We start from the raw sequence: 18,342 nt of genomic DNA on the forward strand, positions 1-18,342 counted from the left end.
AAAATCAAAATGGATTTATTCTATTTATGATGTAAGTTTAAATTTCTGACGAATATCGCCTCAAATGACTTCAGTGCAACAGCACATCATGTTCACGAAACTGCATAGACAAGCTTGATAAAAGTAGGAATTCGTACATCGTGGGTTACCCAAAACAAGATTTCAGGCCCAGAACAGGCACTGGAGGTAAAACAGACTGTTATCCTAACGTTACTAAGTTAAAACATTGTAAAAGTTTTTTGCTGCCAGATAGAAGAGACCGTTGGGACACGAAGGTACTGTGTCAAAGGATGGAGATATATATTGCAGGATAGTCTGGGGTGCGATCGTCCAGCGCCCCAACATTCTTCAATAATAAAACACACATAAGTAACTTATTGTTACCAAATGTGTTTTTATCCAGGTTTTGTTTGTTTTTTTTGGGTTTTTTTTTGTTTTTGGTTGTTTTGGGTTTTTTTTTAGAGCAGATGGCCTTTACATTTTGCTTCAGTGTTTTAGGTTTGTATAATATGGGTATCGATCATATAACACCTGATACCAATAATAGCTGACAAACAATAGCTGTACTTATGTATTTACTGTATTCATACGCATAGTTATACTCCCCATTATGATTTAAAGCTATACACATACGTACAACAAACATTGCACCTATCTATAGATATCTACGTAATACTAGTAATCGTGCCTACCATTTATATTTGAATTTGCACACTAATGTTACAGTACTATTTAATAGATTTTATTGCTATGATTACGTGTGCAATGCAAGGTTGGGGGTAATCAGGCCGCTTAATGAGATGGGTGTGGACGTACCTGACAAAAGTTACAAGTTTTCCCTGGATGCTATCTTTTACCTTACCTTTTCATTTTTAATAGGCACTATACTTTCTCCAAATGCATTAAATGCATGGCAATGTGTAGCATTTGGAAAACAAATTTGGTGCTTTTTCTCCGGAACATCTGTATCAAATTACTAAGCTTCCTCATTACGGTGAATTTAGCTTCGAATTCCAGCTGTTATGTTTTTTCGCCCATCCGAACAACTAGGCATATAATTTGGACTGTTAACATTTCACTTCCCCTTCAAACCAAGTACATAAGGTCGCAGCAAAGTACAAATCCAAATCCATTGGACAGCATGAACAATATCGAAATTGAATAGCCATTTGCTGTACACTTGGTGGTTATCAATTGTGACAAGTTATGACATGTTCTCATAAAATGAGTATGCTCTAGAATAGGAACGGCTACGTTACCGGTATCAATTGCTTTTTTTTCAAAAGAAAGGATGTATACGAATGGTCTATAAGATATAATCTGTTATGGTTACACTTTTAACGCAAAGTACATTTTTTCAATAGTATGTTACAAACGGAAGGATGTAAAAGAGCCCCCAATTATTCGTATCATTTGTTTTACCCAAAATCCCTTAATAATATTACTCAGTTCAGTACACCCACACACTGATTCTCTCACGTTTCAGGCCGTTTTATATCCCAAGTATGACGTCGTCAGTCACTTTTCATACATTAGCACCAATGTAAAATTCAATAAGCTTTAATCTCAAAGTCCATGCTCATATAAATACTGTACCACATAATGTGATGACTGATTAATCAAATTTAAATTTACATGTTCCACTGAAATACTGTAAATAAAATTATGTATCTAAATTCAACAGCTGCTGTATATCTTCAGTATGTAACGCAATGAAAAATGAAATATTTAATTGAACTTATATACTATTCAAAAAAAGTAGGGGATATTTGATTTTGGGGGCATAATACTAAAATATGCAAATGACTACGAAAAAAGTCACTATAGAACCTAACAGAAGAAACATTTCCAGTTACATGTGACGCCCAAACGCACCAATAGCTACCGCATGGAATGCAGGTGATGCTTGGGATCATCATGGGGGTCCAACCCAAGATTTGCACGACTCTGACTTTGAATGTTACAGTCATTGTGGCATTGAATTCCAGGGTGGAAACATCAGTTTAATTGTTTTAGTGACCAGAAAACAAGTTTTGATATGCGTCGGCTTACCCAAAATGAAAGGTTACGTGCCCTTGGCATGCTACAGATCGGCACAACACAGGCGGTTGTGGCGCGGACGATGAATGTTTCTCAGTCTGTCATAAGCAGGCTATGGTCCAGATACCGTGATACACAATCTGTACAGGACAGACCACGCTCAGGTCGACCAAGGGCGACAACTCAAGCCCAGGATCGATTTATCCGTACCTTGGCCTTGAGAAATCGTGTCATCACAGCAAATCAGATCAGCGCTCGTCTTCAAACAGACACTGGTGTGAGAGTGAGTGGCCAGACGATTCGGAATCGACTGCATAGGGGTCACCTTCGCGCCCGACGTCCTCGCGTGATCCCTTGTTTGAGAGATCATCACATTCAGGCAAGACGTCGTTGGTGTAGGGATCGTCAACACTGGGATAATCGACGCTGGAGCAATGTGATGTTTTCAGATGAGTCAAGGTTCACTGTTGATTTTTTGGACAGACGTAGGAGGGTGTGGCGTCGTCGAAACGAGCGCTTCCAAGACGTTAACGTCATCAGACATGATCGATTTGGGGGTGGTTCTGTTATGGTGTGGGGAGGCATCACTGTTGCTGGAAGAACGGCTTTACATGTTGTTGCAGGGCGTGTTACAGGCCAGTACTACCGGGACAACATCTTGGCAGTCCATGTTGTGCCGTTCGCACGACGTCATGGCCGCCGTTTCATCTTCCAGGATGACAACGCAAGATGTCACAGGGCCAGGATCGTTACAGGTTACCTCCAACAACAGAACATCACCACATTACCTTGGCCAGCACTGAGTCCCGACCTCTCCCCCATCGAGCATGTCTGGGACATGCTTGGACAGAGGTTACGTCAACGTCAACAACGTCCTGCCAATGTCCAAGAACTTGCTGCTGCGTTGCAACAGGAATGGGACAATCTGGACCAAAATGACCTTAGACGTCTCATTAGGAGTATGCCACGTCGGATCAATGCTTGTTTGGCAAACAGAGGAGGATTTACCCGTTACTGACTTGGTTGTGATGCTGTGGTAACTTTGCTGTTTGACCCCGGGTATCATTTTACCCTTATAATGGTCAGTCTGTGCCTTACTTAGTCTAACGATCATTTGGAATAAATCGATGAATGTGAACTTCATTCATTTTGTCATTTGTTTCTTCGTCAGTTTCATTAGGTGACTTTAATAACACTTAAAAATCAAATATCCCCTACTTTTTTTGAATAGTATATGAGCAACAGGTCAAATAGATTAATTTTGTGTGAAAGATTTTAGAAACGTGTCCTAGTCCAGTCGGGAGATCGCAAAATAGACATTTTAATTTTACATGTTATGTGGTTGGCAATAAGTACCCAAATTTGCCTAGATATCCATGTCTACATCGTTTGCTTGTTCCTTGAGACTTAACGTCCGCTTCCACCTTGGATGATATCGCAGACAAGTCTTTCCAGCGAAACTTGCAAGAGAAGCCAAATGATAGATAGTATACGGATGAACGATTAGGAGACCTATTCGATTCCGTTTCCTTTTTATGTCTACATCCTTGCCTATACTTTATATATATATAGAGAGAATCTCCTACCAGTCTTTTTGATATCAAAAAATATCAACACAAGTTAATTTTTTTTTATATCAAAAAAGACGAGTAGGAGATTTTATTTATCACCCAATCCCTTCTTACATGCACAAATAGATAAATATAATTCTTTGCTGTAGATTTCACTTTGACTGAACATTGCGGCGTAGTGATACATCATTTTTTGACAGTAATTCAACCATTGCAAATCCTTTATATTCACCCAGTGTTTCCATCAAGGTCAACTGAATAACAATAGTTCGTTTTTAATAAAAAAAAAAGTTACTTTTAATAAGAAATGAACTGTTCTTTGAAAATAAAAAAAGTAGTTCCTTTACAACTGACCAATCAAATTCATGTAAAGCGATATCTCCTAAGGAGATATCGCAGTAGATTATGAAATATATCACACAAGCGATATCTACTGTAGAATGTATTATTGGGTGATAAAGTGTGGTAAGTGATCGTCGCGAAAATCAAATCACTCATTCAATTGAACAATACTCCTTAAACCCGTTTAAAAAGATATAGCAATCAATTCCGAACGTTCCTATGTTTTGACAGTAGGGGCAGAACAGTATAATAGGACGTTAAACCCCTTTTTCATTTCGTTTCATTTCTTGTGTCTTGAGTTGTTATTCAGATCGACTATTTGGGTTGTTCTTTATATTTTGGGATTTAATATACATATTAAGACCCACTTCAGAGGCGGATCCAAGGGGGCCCCCTAATTTTCGACAGTGCCCTTTTTTACTGCTGAAAGTGCCTTTTCTTAGACCCAAATATGTCCGTTCCCAACCCGTTGCAGGGATCCCAAATGACTCAAACCATCGACTCAAACACACCAGTCTGGTCTAATTAATGCTTCCACTTTCAAACGAATTTTTGTTGTTTAGCTGACTGTGCCCTAATCCTATACAGTGACTATAGACGGACATCAATGATAGCATCTTGTGGAATCGGCGGCATATACTACTATACACTCATGCCCATCACCGACGCGCATTAGTGCAACTTGATGTAGCATTGTTTCATGTGTGGACAGTACAAGTTACAAGGCTTAAATAGTGAAGTGGCTAGGGAATAGATTCGTCTTTTTTCTCATCATAATGCCTCGCTCGCCTTGACAATTTTCGAGTCGCGTGTTCAACTGGCTGTTTTGCTCGATTTTAAGGCTCTTTTTCAACGATTTCCGAACGTTTACTTAGGCGAAAATATCAGCCAAATAGCTCTTGGAATGGCTACAGATGCAGGAAATGACGGATAATTTTCTTGGGGACCCCCCCCCCCTCTCAGCGGCGTGCCGCCTCTCCGCGGTCAGTGCCCTCATTTTGCGGCGCCCCCCCCCCCTTTTCAAAATTCCTAGATACGCCCCTGTACTTTTATCAACGGACACCCTGTAACATCTTTTCCTTTAAAGACATCTCGGCACAACAAACCTTCGTGAAGAATGAGTCTGATTGTACAAGACTCAAATGTAGGGCCTACATTGTCAACAGCGACAATTTCAAATTAAAAAATATTTAATCTAATTTCACTTTTTGATAGGATCCAACCACATAGGATAAAGATGCCCGAATACGTCGTCGCCTCTGGCCTCTCTCTACACGTTTTTAGGAACCTGATAAAATTATTGTTATATAATTTGTCTAATAGCCACCACATCAGATTTGGATAATTTTTCGGCGATTATTGTTTTGTTATAATAAAAGTACTTTTGATATTTTATGATCTTAAATTCTGTATTTAACTTTTATTCTGGCTTGCTGTGGTGGTGGTGGGCACGGTGCCTCAGTGAGTAAGGCACTACAGGATTTACTGGGATCGATCTGAAGTTCCCAGCGGGGTTCCACTACCTGACAAAGAAACGTGTCTATTCTTCTGATAGTGATAGTACTCCGAGGTTCACTCGAATAGTCGTTGTTGTGCCCATAAAATAACTCTTGACATTCGATGAAGCGTGGATGGAAAAGCCACTGTCCCGGCATGGCATTCTAAAAAGCAGGAATCTGTACATGTATACAGCTTTCTTATTACATCTTAGACTCAGTTGAATTCATCTTCTGGATTGTAATTAACTGAATGATGACGCCAACATATTAAATGACTTTATATCTAGCCCTAGATTTATACATACATTTTCTCTCAACTAAAGTATATAACTTGAATTAAAGAGACTGCGCGAATTCTCTAAGTAATTAATTTGTTATTATTGCTCAATTAACCTGTTTTAAACTATGAATTCCGTATTCGGCATTTGAGTACACGTTGTGTTGAATGTTATTTCGCAAAGAACCATAGTCATACTGTTTGACAAACCTATAAACGAATAATATTGACAAATTATTCTAAATTAACTACCTGTTTTTGTACATCATTGATTCATTAAGTACTCACATCACGTTACTCATTAGAACCTGCATGTTTTGTTTATGATATAACCGACCTTCCTTTAATCTCACACAAGACTTGCTTGATTGATAAAATCATGAAGAATCCCAGCATATCTTTGTTTATTTGTTTTGCCGTGGAGCTAAAGGATCACCGCAACTGTTTTGTTCCTAGCTGCTCTAATAGAGGGGGCGTAACGACTGTAGTCAACAAATCAGTCGCTACATACAACGCGTTGATAAATATTGCTATGACGCCAACCTTTGGCAATTTATTTAACATATTAAGAAGCTCGGCGATCGTTAAGCTTAGTTTATCATATATTCTGTAACCATACAAGTCATGTTATCTATAAAGCTATAATGAATGTAGGACTATGTATTTAATAAATCTTTATTTGATAGTGGAGTACTAAAGCCATTCTTTGTGAGATATTATTTTGCCATTTAAACAAGGTAAGTTTAAACTTATTGCTGTTCTTTCAGAATAACTTTTGATTATAAACTTGATCATAGATTTCGTGAAAAAAAACCCACTAATCGTCAATAGGAATCCGTTATAAAATAAAATACAATTTAGCTATTTTTCAGTTAAACTTCTATGTTTTGATTTTAGCCTTGCAAATGCTTTTAAAATGTTATCAAATAGTATCTAAAATCCTATTATATGGGGCAACAACACAGTCCGGATAGTCCATCGCTGGTGTTATATTTGAAAGACGAAACATGTTTTCGGTATTATATTTTATAGTTCAGTGTGGCACTTATAAAGACACAATGATAAAACTTATTTGATACTTGATTATTACCCATTATGTACATTAAGGATCTTGTATAGGAGTTAGACCACCATTAGTAAGTTGACTACTTGAATGTATGGTAAGGTAAATAAATTGGAAGCTTGGTTAATGTTAAGTTATGGTTATGTATATTTTAAGTTGTAAAAGTTAATAGGTTTACGACAACACACAATCACGAACTCTACTGGGGAGATTCTACCCGCCATAAATCAAATACGTTATATATGTACAGTGATAATAATTGTAACAAATTTTGTGATAAAAGAAATACCGCTGGTATGTAAAAGTTTCTTAATGCTTGCAAATGACTCAGATGAAACGTACAGAAAAGGGAAAATCGTGCCATCATACGGGATACCGACATACCATTTTGAAACTAGCATAAATAATAGATAATATTATCACATAAAATTAACCATAAAAGATCTGCACGACAGTTGCTCAATTTGGGAATTAGCAAAAAGACTAATTCAATAACAGTAAATAGAGGCCAAGATAATCAATTAGATAATTAACCTTTTAAAACTCTATCAGCAGAAAGTATTTAAAGTTGAAAAAACATCGCTTATTGATATTGTCTTATCTAATGGAGAAATCTAGAAACCTCTAAATCAAATTACAGTAGGTCTTTGAGCTCGACGATATTCAACAAGATTTTTAAAAATCACCCCTTTATGTTGTTTTTGTGCGATAGTGTTTGTTACTGTCGTTACTCGATTTTGCCGAATTCGTACATTGCAAGTGCTTTTATATAGGCCCTACGGCAGTGTAAAAAGAGTAAACACGAATGATGAATTGCCATCCGTATTTTTTTTTTTTTTTTTTAAAGTTAAATGTCGAAATATGAATATTAAATGATGTAGCACTCTTCTCTTTTCCGCGTACAATAATTATTAATGACGTTCCTTTAGTTACAGTGAATAATGACAGTCATTTGTTTGGGTAATTAGGTAGTATGGATTATATCAGAGATTTAACTAAGAATGAAGAAAAATGACAATGTGTAAAATTTACGTTCGAAACAGGAAGCCATTTACAAAACAAATTTATCTATATAGGCTATTCAGACCAACATCCAAGCAAATAATTTCAGAAATAGTGTACCTTTATGTCCATTTGTCTGCAAGGCGTCCATAAATTTTCTTAATAGTTTTTGTTCCACATCTGCGTATACAGGAATGTAAAGGTTAAAGTGCGTTACTGAAGGGCTGAAATTAATATTTTATACCCAGCATACGGATTATCACCGTGCCGTTTCTCTCTTTTATGAAATTGGTTTATATAGAATATCTCGAATTTTGCCTTCTTACACAAAAACCAACACTATTTTCCGATTTCTGTGCCATTCCGGGCACCATGCACATGTTTCCGGAGATTTGAATTTTTGGTCGAATCGCGACCCTACATATGAAGCTTTTGTTGAATCACATGGTTGTTCACCCTAGGAAATTAGCTTGAAGATATAAAACTTATATAATGAACTCAATACGTTTATCAAAACATCAAATATACATAAAAATCGGATCTGATTAAACGATCTATAATCATGCCTTGCACATTCCTTTCTCCTCCTCCCCCCGCCCCATCACTTCCCAAAAAGACCAGATTATGCTATATGACATGGTTAAAGCAAGGATGGTTTAAGTGGCATCATGTAATCTACTTGATTGTGGGTATTATTGGGCTACCACGGAATGAAATGATTGCAAACAATGACAGCATGCAGATAAAATGCAGATAAAAATTACCATATGCTTTGGATTGGAAATGACAAAGCAGAATCAAATATAGTGCGCGCAGCAGTATTGCAGTAAAACCCTTCAGATGAAACCTAGAAAAGACATACAAGGCAGCTGTATAACGTCAAATTCCAAGATAAGTTATATGTATTAAAGAAAGAGTAAACAGATTCTAACTATTATAATGGTTGAAATACGGAATACTGGTTGTTAACACAATATACACCAACCAGCAATAAAATGATCTGCGCGTTAATACGGAATTACCTTGCAGCAATTCTTGGTAAAGATGCATTATGTACGAGCTCAATCTGTCTATTGCAGGTTTTTATTTTGGCTAAAATTTTATGTAAATTATTATCTAGACAATTATTCACATACCAAGTTTATAATCAACTCTCTGGGCCATCGGAAGGCGTAGATTAAACTGATTAAAATGCGCTCGCCATTTACTGATTTAATTTAAAAATGGAGAAGCGAATCTGAGTCTCGATTAACAAGTAACGTTGCTACGACAATAATCAATCTAGATCACGTCTTGTCAAAACCTCAAACAGTGATAATGTCGCTCAGAATAAAGTAATTTGAATGAAATTTTCAATATATCAATTACTTATTATCTTTTCTGGAACTATCATAGGAACGACCAACTCTAAATCTTACATAACTGAGTGAACTCCCCATGACGAGGTGATCAAGTCATTATTTTACAGAAACGTGACACATATTAATAAATAATAGGGTATCCTCACATTTTACCTTGCAAAATAAAGTCAGGGTTTATTAGCACTGTCCACAATCGCCGGAAATTTTAATAATTTATTGTACTGTAATTTATAACTTACCACGACGAATTTAGTTCTAACTCAACGCGTAAACATTGGTGATGACAATAGCAATGGGGTATAACTTCCTATATACTGTTCTATATCGAGCTAATAAAGAAGGAATAACAATACAATTCACGCCTACTGTCCCAAATCGTGTATAGCTATATTTTAACAATTCACAACTTCTGTAATTCGAGTGGTCTTAAAAAGTATGGGCGATCATCTTTTCTAACGGCATGAAGTAGATTGCTACGAGGTGTGCCAGACTTGGTTTTATACCAAATAAACATTTTAAGATGTTTGAGATCAGGTGGATGCCTATACTATGTAATCATAATAACAGGACCATGCTCCCACTGAAAACAATTTAACTGACTTCAATTCGTCTTTACACTACATGAATGCTATATTAGGAAGCTGTTTAAAGTCAAGTTAGCGAACTAACCCACTCAATGCATTGCAAAATAGAACTGACGTTCACAGCATTTAAAACTTATGCTATCCAATAATAACTAATCGAGTATTCAATTTACTCTGTCGATGTACTAATTATTTCCGCGATTTTTCTGATCGAGTAAGTTTTACAGTGGTCTTTTGATTGGATCAATTCTTGAATTAAATCTGAATGACACTGCTTATTGTCAAGACTCGATCAAAAATGTAAGTGTCTGGAGCCGAGGGATTACGGCACCGTTGAATGGACTAATGGTATAACTGTTATTGGAGTTTGGTTAAGCAGGAACAAAATGTCACGTACTCTAGACGTCCCGGTAGTATGGAGGTTTGAAAGCTATTAATTAATCAATATAAATTTAATAATAAAGAGTTGTCGGACACAATTACTAACGAATACAATCCGTCACTAATTGATTCCCTAACATGGATTGTTACCTGATTTGTGAAGCTTACTGAGTTAACGATATTATGTTCAAAGGGTTTTAACGTCCCACTTTCCTGCACCGACTGGTCTAATAAAGATAGACATGCGCTATGCAGTGTGCTAAGAGGTAAATTATACTTGGACAATAGTGCTACAGCCTACTCGTATTTTGAATTACAACCTGTCAATGGTTATTTTACGTTCACGCCTGCGTGTACACGGAATCTCGGGTTTTTGTACCATCCGAACATCTAGAGGTTGTTCCTTCCCTGCACCAATGCAAACTCTCGAGGAACGTTGTCAGTCAACACCAGGGGGGAACCTGAGAACTCTTGGTTAATGAGCAAGCGTTGGTCAACAACCAAGTTGGCTGGTGACTTTACTGGTTGCCCTTCCCCGAAGTTTTCCCAAACCGTTAACTTCGGCTTCTTTAATCAAAGTCCAGAATTTTTAGCTGTAAGATTGATACGAATTATTTTACGTCACCTAGGAAACCTGATACCACTTCTCATTTCAAGAGTTGACATTGCTACAAAATTTTTGTCTTGTGTTTAGCTACTGTATATTATGGTCAATAAAAATTGTTTATACACAGTGCAATTATACTAATCTTGTGTTGAAATCGAGGTTTTGAAGAAATAAAAATATGAGATGATATTAAATTTTAAGTAGGTTATGCAAATACAATAAATCAAATTCTGAAGGGAGATAATTTTCATAACCTTTTTTTTCTTTAACAAATAAACAATTGTCAATACACGTTGTAACAAAAAATGTCTTTGGTTATTTCTTCATGAATTTATCACTTATCGAATTATAAAGTGCACAATTACCATATTATTCTTGGCAACTTTATATATTTTACTTTGCATTTTTATCTCGAAAAAATATTTTTTCAGGTGTTGTAAATTTTCTTTATAACAATTTGTTCAAACATGTATTTAGATTTATTTCACGTACTCGGTGTACTTTTATAATTTAATTTATCATACATATTTTGTTTCAAAATTAAAACATAATCTAAAATTTGAATAAAGACTGTTTATTTGTGTTATGTTTAATGTTATTTTCCATCTGCTGTTTCTTATACTTATTATTAAAGCAGTTCAACTGTTTTATATTGGTATTTATAATCTAAGTCGTATGTTTCTAGAAGCTGAGATATAAATAACCTTAAGGCCATTTCATGTTCATTCATTCTGAATCCATAAAAGGTTTTTTTTTCATTATGTTAATATACATTAAATTAATATAAACTGCGAAACACTGAAGCCACGAGTGTCTTTTTTTCTGTGTGAAACCTTTTTATACAAAGCAGTTTGTAACCCACCCTTGCGAATAAGAATTGTATTTCTGAAAGAATTCGTATGGAAAAATTATCAGGTGTTCTAGAAAGAATTAACTTTATAAAATAAATGAATTTCTTTACTGGGCGAATAAGCCACAAACACAATCTGATTAAAACACAGATCCTATTTCGATTCGTTTTTTTATAGTTCAAAATTTCGTTTTACTTATCTTTACTACACTAGGATCTAGAAGAGTTGTTATATTACTGGCGTTTTGGTTGAAGTGAGGGATAAGCCAATGAAATAGTCTGTTATGTTGACTTCTTGTCGTGCCATGCACGGAACTGTGGGTAAATCACTAGAATAGCCAACAATGATAGGGTCAAAAGCTGCCCGTATGACCCTGACACGACATCGGGTACAACTTTTCAGATCTTCATGTAGTGTAGGCCATCGAAAGTATAAAAAAACGAAATGAAATATAGATCTATATTTTAATCAGATTGCCACAAAAAAGAAAACTAGGAAATGATCCAAAGTGTTGGGTCGACGAAAACAGTGGTGCTACCCCCAACACACACAAATAATTTGCAAATATGTGTTTATTCAGTTTTAAGACCTCGGGGCCCCATTTTGGCTTTAAGGCGATGGCAGGTCCTCAAATATGAATTTCATTTCGACGGGCCTGCATATGTGTACTGTGGGGCAGATGTTAAATGAGCGTAAGTCTGAACTTGGAAGATTCACAAAATAAGAAATAAAATGAAAGGATTTTATCGTCTTACTTTTCTGCACCACAGAACTAATTATGGTGTCTAATCCAAGCGGGATAATGAAGACGTGCATATACCATTCACTATGATTCGGTGCGCAGTCGGGGACATTTTGTCCACACAATGGCGTTTCTTCAACGGATTCCAACTGTCATGGGTTCTTTAACATGACATATGGGACCTAGGTTTTTCGTTCTATTCAACTTAGTAGATATGTTATATGGAATACATATGAATTCTAATTTTTTTAATAATATATTAGCAGAGGCACTTCCAATTACCAATTATACCCTATAATTGACGTGCTGGTTGGGAAATATTTAACTCTAACATTTGGGGAGACTTTAATATCCATTTAATATTTTGTACCAGAAACTGTCGGGAATCTTGTATGACCTACATCAATGAATTGCGATGTCTTCGCATACTAGTTATATAAAGTCACTAATGGTGAAACCATACGTTGGTCTAAATTAGACCAGAAGCCTGATGTGAACATTTCCAGTAAATAAATATTTTCCAAGATGCCCTTCTATATTTTTTTGTTTTGTTTTATTTTGTGGGGACTGGAAAGATTTGTAGATAATGTTCTGAATATTATTTTTTTTTCAGATGTCAGTGGAGGCTGCAGCCCTCGAATCTCTTGCAGAACTATTAGGGGGCTATGATGATCAGAATTCGAGTATGGACGGAACCGATTATTTAAGAGACCTCATTATGAACCACAGCTACCGAAACACCTCTTCAGACATGGGAACACACATGTTAAAGACAGACAAAACATTCAGAAATTCCGTTTTGATTATCGCTTATAGTTTGTTGTGTGTCATATCCATATTTGGAAACTCTCTTGTGTGCTACGTCATCTGTAAGAATAAACGCCTTCACACGGCCACAAACTATTTTATCGCTAATTTAGCAGTGGCGGATTTGTTGGTTACTTGTGTTAATGTTCCGTTTAATATCGCTCGAAATATTCTAGATGAGTGGCCTTTTGGTGATTTTATCTGCCATCTTGTGAACTTTTCATTAATGGTTTCCGTTTACGTCTCGACTTACACACTGACAGCCATTGCACTTGACAGACACAGGGTTGTCCTTAAACCTTTCACGCCTAGAATGTCAAAAACTGTGTCGGCGGTGATATTGGTGTTTATCTGGCTATTGGCCATCATGTTGTCACTACCGTATGGTATTTTTAATCGCGTCAAAACAGTCAGACTATTCATAACGTCCGTAAGACGATGTAGATCTGAATATCCAGACCCAAATATATTATTCAAACAGTACTTAACGGTGATTACCTTTTGTCTCCAGTACGTCGGACCGTTAACGTTAATAGGTCTTGCCTATGGTCGAATTGTAAGAAAACTTTGGGTAAGAACACACGTTGGGGCAGTGACACACATGCAACAAATATCGCAAGCTAGGGCTAAAAAGAAGAGTATTAAACTGTTGGTAACCGTGGTGGTTGTTTTCGCCATTTGTTGGTTACCGTTGAATTTATACCATCTTCTTACAAACTTACATCCGAATGTTATAGTGTTTCAATATAACAGCACCGTCTTCTTTATTTGCCACTGGATAGCAATCTGCAGTACGTGCTTCAACCCTTTTATTTATTGTTGGTTAAACGAAACATTTAGAGAAGAACTGTTTGATAAACTAAGATGGTGCCTGAAACGGTCCTTTAAGATACACCCGGGAACCTTATTCGAGGGGAAACTGGTTCGGCAAAATCGTATCCGGTTCCGAAGCCGTCGATTTACAACGCGGTCAAGTCTAGGAAGTTTTGGTCGATCTCTGAGCACGAAAAAGGACACCATGAGCATGGATGTGAATGATATACCACTGGATACCAAGAGAATACTCATTCAAAAATGGACATCAAATATTAATACAGACACGTCGGAAATAAACGAACTAATCCCAAAATTTAATGGATCTATTATTATATCTGACACTAATGCCTCCACCTCCAGTCAAAGTGTAGATGATAACTTTTCTTACTGAAATCAGTTGTGCATTCGTAAACACTTGGGAACACTTGTTAAAATTGAAAATGTCAGGAGTTGTTGTATATATATACTCTTAAAAAAAGTAGGGGGTATTTAAATGCAAATACCTATGCAGGTTGTGATATGATAAATAGTCGTGGACACTTGACATGCTTTGAGAGTATGTTCACAGATGAAGAACTTATCGCCCCAACAGAACCACTGAGCTGTACGTGCGACACGCTATAGCGCCATAAACGTGGGGGGGGGGGGGGTATTGTCAAATTTGACACTTCAAAGAAGGGTTGATGAAAACTGCCGCGTGTTGGTTTACCCTATCAATGTTTTTTTCCTATCGGTTCTTGCATAAGCTTTACTGTTTAGCGTATCTTTGCTTTAGTGGCTTACGTTTAGTTTGCAATGAGACTTCTTCAACATAATGAACGTCTACGTGCTATTGGCATGCTTCAAATGGGTTCTACACAGCGAGCAGTAGCCAACATGCTTAATGTGTCACAGTCTGTGATCAGCAGACTGTGGAACCGGTACCAACAAACACACAATGTTGATGATAGACCTCGTTCAGGTCGTCCTAGAGCCACTACACAAGACCAGGATCGATACATTCGTACACAGGTCCTGCGAAATCGAGGACGAACGGCCAATCAGCTTTCTGTAAACTTCTACCAAGTTACAGGAATTCGAGTTATACCCCAAACGATTAGAAATCGGCTACATGCAGCCCATTTGCATGCGCGAGGACCGCGTGTTGTGCCTCCATTAACTCGCCAGCACATGGCAAACCGGCGTCAATGTAGAAATTGGGGTGATCGTCGATGGGCGCGTGTAATGTTCTCAGATGAGCCCAGATTTACTCTGGATTTCACCGATAGGCGTGCTCGCGTTTGGAGGCGTGTAAATGAGCATCATGCTAACGTTAACGTCAAATAGCATAACAGATTCGGGCATGGGTCTGTTATGGTGTGGGGAGGAATCCCCATGACTGCGGAACGGACTTGCATATTGTTCAAGGAAGGGTCACTGATGTGTACTACCGTGACCACATCCTGCCACCGATAGTTCTGCTCTTTGCTCAACGTAAATGTCGACGTTTCATCTTTCAAGATGATAATGCCCGTGTCCACCGCGCTCGTGTCATGAATGACTACCTCCAGCGTCACCATATTGTCCATATGCCTTGGACAGTCATGAGTCCTGACCTTGCCCCTATAGAGCATGTCTGGGACGTGATCGGGAAACGTGTTCGTCGACGCCAATGTCAACCGACAACATTGCAAGAATTGGCCGTGGCACTGCAAGAGGAGTGGGTCGATTGCCACGACGAATAGCTGAATGTCTGAGGATTGGTGGAGAAATTACTCATTATTAAGACAAAAATCAAAAACGTCCATTTTCACTTTTGACAGTGTATCTCTTTGCGAGAGAAATGGGGCCGTCAAATAAGCCGCCCATATGAACTGTTTATGTTCATGTTTTGGCAATTGGCCTGGTATTAACATACACTGGTTACCTCTAATAAAAACAGCAATGCATTTCCGCAGTTTTGTATTGTTTCTGAATAGCCCTACTTTTTTGGAGAGAGAGAGAGAGTATTGTAGTTGAATGCTAAAGGGTGAGAAATGGCAGGGAAGGCAGGCAGTGGCGTGGTGGGACGATCGCTGGGAGGAAGGGGTTGGGGCGTGTACTGGCGCCCAATGGGGATAGTAACTTCCGTAGCCAGCGCTAAACCAAGCGAAAAATGTAACAATCATCCTCATTTCCATATCTTTCTTTTACAATTTCAATTTTTTGACCCAAAAGGGGGCTTTCATGTTAAATGCAACTTGCATAGCAAGTCCAAGGTAGGGGTGATTTTTGTGCCGGAATCGAGGTGTATTTTTGCGCCACAATATCTTGGCCGTACTTAACCCCAAATGACCATTACCAGACATGAAGGTGCATGACGTCAATTTTTGTAGGTAATTATTGATGTTGATAAATCTTAATTGCCCATATGAATTCGATCACTTTGACATACATTTTAAATCACCATTGTTCGTTTAAAGCTTTACCAAATATGTTGCAGATGTGCAACTACATGGGATTAAATTATGAATTGAATGGAATGTAGGTTGTCGGTGTGATAGCGGTAGTGCAAACAGATTAAAAACGATTAAACTGTATAGACTGGTTTCTATCGTATGCATTATTACTTTTATGAAAACTGTCTGTTGGAGTCTCAAACATTTGATTGAAAATGATAGAAATCAATTCTATGGTTTGGTTTCCATATAGTTTGCGACTGCCTTAAATATTGTCGCTGACAGAAGGATGTAGTTGAGGGGAGTGGAGAAATTGGTATTTAAATATTCAAACTAATGACAATACAACGCACTCGCAAAGATGCTTGCATGTTAAAACGTCCTGACAGCCAAGTGAGCTGTAATGAGTCAGCTACTCGCATTTTTTTTTTAAAATTACTTTAATAAACTGCTGTATCAACCATATCAATTGCTTTGTATTAAATATCCAATAATAGCTCTTTGTTCTAAATTATTATTTGTTTTATTGAATTACTATTTGATAAAACATTCTATTTATAATAAATAAATGCAATTATCACCCAACAAAACATCACTGTTTTAATTTCTTTTGATGTAACAGTATCAGCTGGTTTTATTATGTAATATTAAAATATCATTTACTCTTAGCCTTAACATTCGGTAATGGTAATTTTAACACCAAAGTGTACTCCATAATGTTAAATATACATAAACATGTACACTGTTCTTTTTTTTATATAACTAATGCTGTTCTTTAACTCAATATCATCCACAGTCTTCGACATTGAAAACACGAATTATTTGTCAATTTAAAGCAACGTTGATATTGTGATCTTACCGGGAAAATATGGGATTCTGATATCCAATATTTAAGACAAAAAAACATTTTACCATTGGTACGCGAATCGTGTACAAGCCTGTGTTTCAACGCCATTTGTAACAAGGGACTCGAAGAACGGGGCTAGGAATATTCCACAAGTCATGTCACACGGTGACGGCATATTCTTATCTGGAGAGCATGCGCAATAAATACTATCGGTGTAGACTGGAATAACCAGATGCTATAGATTTCCATTCGATTGGGAGTTCTCGCGTATTTCGCCGAACATAACTGATTTGAAATTAGAGTAAAAACGGAAACGATTGAATGTAAATCAGTTTATATACATGCATATTGCATTATTATATGCGTTGCGACCCATTTGTGTCAATTTCTAGGTCCCAAATATTATCGATTTCGCCCCTTTAACTCTAAATGCTAACTATTGGCTTGGCATGTTAACTCGCAAGCCAGGGATTTAGATATATGCTAACTGTTGGCTTGGCATGTTAACTCGCAAGCCAGGGATTTAGATATTATATATAATGTTATTTATTATTGCAGTTATTTAATAATGTTTTGTATCATATTATTAAAGTGTTTGTTGAATACAAAAATTACTAAGTGGGCTTGTTGATTCTTTTTCATGTTTGTTTTCATTGTTAAAAAATCATATAAATTGGAATGAAAACGTTAAAACCTTCACTGAGTCTTTCTGGTTCTTTTGATGCTCATTTTCAGTGCGGACATATTATGTCGTCACACAGTCTCTCCGCCCGTCAATGAACGGTTGGTAACGCGATATAGGCTACAGGTTTTCTCCATTTGCGTTTTCAAATTTAAGTGAAGCGACGCATTAGTGCAATGAATGGACAAACTCTTCTTGATATTTAGCGTACTTACGCCCTCCTTTTTTCTGGAAACATTTCAAAACTGATAGAGGTTACATTTGAAATGTCGTGTGAAGCATTGGGGTTCGTGAGAGGATGAACCTTATCCATTTTCAAAGTTCCGCGGTCTTCGGTACTAATGTTACCCCTTGTGAGCGCGATAGAAGCTATAGTTTTTAACATTTTTCTTTTTATCAAAATTGGTGTAACGCATCATGATCATAAGATAACGACCCCTTTCGCTGTTCAGC

At 37.1% G+C, this 18,342-nt stretch overlaps 1 protein-coding gene across 1 annotated transcript; it reads left to right on the plus strand.

Moving 5' to 3' along the window:
- Positions 1-6,337: 6,337 nt before the first annotated feature.
- LOC126815610 (G-protein coupled receptor 83) lies at positions 6,338-17,906 on the plus strand. The gene is made up of 2 exons (XM_050541338.1): positions 6,338-6,466; positions 12,934-17,906. The coding sequence occupies exon 2, from the start codon at positions 12,934-12,936 to the stop codon at positions 14,332-14,334; it is 1,401 nt and encodes a 466-aa protein (XP_050397295.1). The 5' UTR covers positions 6,338-6,466; the 3' UTR covers positions 14,335-17,906.
- Positions 17,907-18,342: the final 436 nt, after the last annotated feature.

The sequence above is a fragment of the Patella vulgata genome, chromosome 3 (genome assembly GCF_932274485.2).
Source record: "Patella vulgata chromosome 3, xgPatVulg1.2, whole genome shotgun sequence".
NCBI lineage: Eukaryota > Metazoa > Mollusca > Gastropoda > Patellidae > Patella > Patella vulgata.